This window comes from Monopterus albus, unplaced genomic scaffold (genome assembly GCF_001952655.1).
Source record: "Monopterus albus unplaced genomic scaffold, M_albus_1.0 scaffold524.1, whole genome shotgun sequence".
Classification (NCBI taxonomy): domain Eukaryota; kingdom Metazoa; phylum Chordata; class Actinopteri; order Synbranchiformes; family Synbranchidae; genus Monopterus; species Monopterus albus.
The window spans coordinates 63,880-68,497 of NW_018128404.1; the positions used below are offsets into that span (position 1 = coordinate 63,880).

At 44.5% G+C, this 4,618-nt stretch overlaps 1 protein-coding gene across 1 annotated transcript in view; it reads left to right on the forward strand.

The window, feature by feature from the left end:
• Positions 1–4,618, forward strand: part of LOC109952969 (thyrotropin-releasing hormone-degrading ectoenzyme) — a gene marked incomplete at its 5' end in the record, with an annotated part of 66,976 nt that overhangs the window by 54,780 nt on the left and 7,578 nt on the right. The window contains 3 exons of the mRNA XM_020588298.1: positions 315–462; positions 605–708; positions 1,192–1,299. Coding sequence (XP_020443954.1) covers positions 315–462; positions 605–708; positions 1,192–1,299 — 360 coding nt within the window. The remainder of the gene's footprint in view (positions 1–314; positions 463–604; positions 709–1,191; positions 1,300–4,618) is intronic.

Below are 4,618 nucleotides of genomic sequence, written 5' to 3' on the forward strand. Positions count from 1 at the left end.
CCCCCCACCACACACACACACACACACACACACACACACACACACACACACACACACCACAGAACATGAGGGTTACATCTGTGGGGTCACCAATCAACTTTTTAAAAAATGGCACTAACGATAACTAGACTAAAATATCAATTTGTTGATTAGAGCTCAACTAAATTTTGACTAAAACTAATACACATTAAAAAAGACAAACTAAATCACAAGCCACTTAAATTAAATTTGTTTTATTGTTCTGTAAATGCAGAGTGATGTGTGCATCTGAGATTGGGTCTGCCAGATGTTTGACTGCCCCCCTCCCCTCTCAGGGCAGGGTACCTCCCCCAAGGCATTCCCTTGCAGCTGATTGGTTATCTGCCAGAGGAGCCATCATTCCTGCCGTGGCACGCCGCCAGCCGAGCGCTCTACCAGCTGGACAAACTGCTGGACCGCACTGACGACTACAGCCTGTTCAGTGTAAACAGCCAATTAATCAATTACTGTCTCAATCAGTCCTTCAGTTAATCGATGAATCAGTCAGTCAGTCAGTAACAGCTCCTTGTTAGCAGACAGGACCAACAGCTGGGAGTCTTCTAATTAATGGTGTGTGTGTTACCAGGACTATGTGCTGAAGCAGGTGGCATCACGGTACCATCAGATGGGTTGGCCAACAAATGGCCCCGGCAGCGAGGGCGCCATCCTGAGGGCGTCTTACCAGACTGAGTATGCAGCACTCACACACAAGATCTGACCAATGAGATGCTTCCCCAGCAGCACTCTGATTTACAACCCTGCACCAACATGTCTCTTTCTGAACCAGAAACAGCATTTGGCTTTGAAGAGAGATGGTTTCATGAGCGCTACACTTAAAGTTTGAGAACCTGCTGTAGGTCTAGGATGTGTTGAGCCTAGCTCAGCACAAAGACTAGGTCAACTGCAAGGCCAGCTCTGGAAGCAGAGCTGCTTTAGTAACTGTTCCTAACATTATTTCTGCATTCTGTATTCAAAAAGTAAAATACAAACAGTAGATCCCTTTTGGTGTGGAGCTAACAGTGCTTGTGATAGGCTAGGCTACACATGGCCTGGATCTACTTGGTCTCCGCACTTTATATATAGAGATGAAACTCCATACATAACAAACATACAGAACAAAACTGTTTCTTCACACATGCTAGAATAGGCAGCATTTTCTCTCTCTTTCTGCAGAGAGTTACAGAGGGAGCTCATCATGTTAGCTTGTAGCTTTGGAAACAAACAGTGCCACCGTCAGGCTGTTGCCTACATCTCTGACTGGATCTCCAGCAACAAGAACAGGTATGAAAACATACACACAGACAGACATACAGTATACACCCTGTACGCTGTGTGCACACCTGACTGATTTCATTTAAACTTTGGGCAACTGTCAGAGCTACAGGTGATACAGGAAGATGTGTAAAGACAAGACGTTTCACTGGGTGTCATGGCTGTAAAAACAGTCTAAAGGTGCCTTCAGACAGTGACAGGTCGCTACCACTGGGTCCATTGTTTTCACTCTAAATAAAACAGCAGCATGAACATGCACGGCTGTTTGCTTCGGAGTTTATGATAGTTCAACTTGCTGCTGCAGCTCAAAGGTGGACAAACCCTCCGTGACGTCAGCCATTTGTGTTCTGAAGAGTGGCTTTGATGCTTCAGTCACAATATTGGTAGCACTTCACTCCGCCTGCTACGGGTAATCCAAAAACATAGAGGTGGAGCTTCAGTGGCACCGATTAGACTGCTAGCAGCTAGACACCTGTGGCAGGACCCTCCCACCTGTCACTCAATGTGGCCAGGCCCTTAATTATGCTTAATGTTTAGTCTTAATATAATTTCAACGGCAGAGTTATAAAAAAAATTCACCCCATTTACAGTTGTCATGGGAGTCTATGGAGATGGACTCCCTTTTAGAGCCAGCCTCTAGTGGCTGCTCAAGGAACTGCATATTTCTCAGCCCCAGAGGTTGCTGCTTGAGCTCATGTGACCATGGCACCACAAAGACTGCACCACTAGCTCTTTATACAAACGCTGCATGATTACATAGAAAGTCAATGGAAAGGTGCGATTTCTCCTCGGGCAATGAAAAATGATGTGAAAACACATCCACATTCAAAGTGAATGAAAAATCAACACACATCCTGGGCTTTGTAATCTACTTCAAAAACATTGTGCAGCTTTATCTCTGCCACCTGAACCCAGAGAAATAATTAACCCCAGATTGGTCCCCCAGTGTGGACGTGGGGGGAAAACTAAATACGTATATAAAGTGGAGTAACCATGTCTGACATCCAGACACAACAGCCCTGCAGCAGCCACCCACCCTCAGTTTACCTCCATCCTTTTGTCTCTTTCTTCTACCCATTCTTCTCTTCTCCCTCTCTTCCTGTCAGCCTCTTGGTTTTCCTCTTTCATGTGGCTTGTTCGCTCCCTCCGGGTCCCTAACAAGATCTGCAAAATTAGATTTCAAACAGCAAATTAAATAGAACCAGATGCTGGTGTTCTGTACAGGACAGCAGGGAGCTGGTGATAAGAGGCACGCTTCAATTAAAAAAAACACACCAAATTAAACACTGCTTCAGACTCCATCAGGCAGATTTTATGAATGGTTTCTCAGAGAGGGGGCTCAGTGCATGTTGTACACATGTTCACTCTCCACAGCAAAATATTTCTGTAGTCACCACTGTTCAGTCTCTTTTGGCTCCAGTTTAGTTTTTGTTTTGCAGAGCTGGTGATGAGGATGCAGCCACATATGGCAACAACATGAGTTTGTCCTTTTTCTATTGCAGTGGAAGAAAAGTACTGGATAAATCCACTGTTATGTAGGATTAATCTCTCCAGGGGTGATTTTTAAAAATATGTAATGTTCTGTTGAGTGTTTGTTTTCCCACCTGGAGCTCCCAGTATTAATTACAAATGCAGTTTTCATCAGAATGCTGCAAAGGTTGGAAGCCTCAGAGAGAGAAGGCTCATCTGACCTGGCTTCACGATCACTGGAATCCTAAGACAAAGGAAGGACAGAGAACACCCGAAGCTGAACTTTACTCTGCACTCATGTGATTCTGTTTTGCACTGAGATGACCCCAGAAGACATCAGCCTTGGAAATAACTGAGTTGAGCAGCAGACCTGCGTCATGCTTGTGTCTCTTAGACACCACCTACTGAAATGTGATTCCGGCTAAAATCCCTTCCAGAACAATGACTGTAATTACTGTGAGGAACAGCTAATATTTTAGCGCCTACGTCCCGCTGAAACATTCATCACGCCCCACTGGGACTGTCTTGTAAATGAACCATCTAAATGGATCAAAATAGATCAGTTTTCAAATATGCCTTAGTGTGGCTGCAGCCAGAGCTGGGTTAACCTGGTAGGGGGTCAACAATGAGCTGCTGGTGCCTCCATTAGCCCCCCGCCCCTTCCACTCTCCGTGCATTATTTCTAGCTCTTCTGTGCTGCAGTATTATCTTGGCCGAGGTCTGTTGTGTATTTAGGCGGTGTCCAGCCCTCAGGGCCAGAATAACTCAACAACTACTGGATGTGCTGCCATGAAATTTGGTACAGACATCCCAGATGATGTAACTTTGGTACTAGACATGGTTCAAAATTACTTCCAAAGGATACAGGAGCAAGTCTTCAAGAGTCCAGCGGTTGAGACAGACCCATGGAAAATCAGCTTCACTTACATTTGCTGTTCAAAAGGGAGCCCTGTGACAGACTGGCGACCTGTCCAGGGTGGACTCCGCCTCTCGCCCATTGTCAGCTGGGAAAGGCTGAAGTCCCCCACCACCCTCTTCAGGAATAAGTGGTATAGATAATACAGTAGATGGATGGATGGGGGACCGAAGGAAAGTTGACAGACACAAAGTGATAATTTTTGACTTGAGTTCCCTCATAAACAGGGATGAATCACCAGCTGAGAGCCACCTGACATAATAGGGTCTGGGTGTCAGCCCCACCAACACTCAGAGTAGGCTTTCTGAGGCACAGCCTTAGTTCACACTCGACATCTGCCTCAAAAATGCATTTCTCTCCTTTGATGACCATCACATATGGTCAGAGCTTAGGATCCACTTGAGGGTAGGAAAACAGGAATGCAAGAGACAGGCTTAATTAGACTGGATTTCAATATCATTGGTCAGTATATTATTTATTGGTGTCGCATACTGGGTTGTTAATCTACTTGGTTTTGTGATTTTTGGGTATAAACTGCATCTGTGTAATGTGTTAATAAACTCCTCCGTTCCTGTGTGCTTGTTAGGATTTAACAAATCAATGTTGAAGTCACCACATATGAAAATTAATTTATGACTTATTGTGAAATAGTTCTCCTCAATCCAGTCATTAAATTTTTCTATGCTGGCTCCAGGTGCTCTATAAATACAGCTTACTACAACCTTTTTTTTTTTTTCCACGGATATTTCTACAGTCACACACTCCAGCAAGTTATCAACCGCCCTTGACATGTTCTCGACTTTTTCATAACAGAAGTTTTTATCTATGTACAAAGCCACACCACCTCCCATCTTATTCTCTCTGTTTGTGCATACCAAGTCATAGCCATCAAGGTCAAAATCCACTCCCCTTACATTATTAATCCAGGTTTCCGAAATGGCA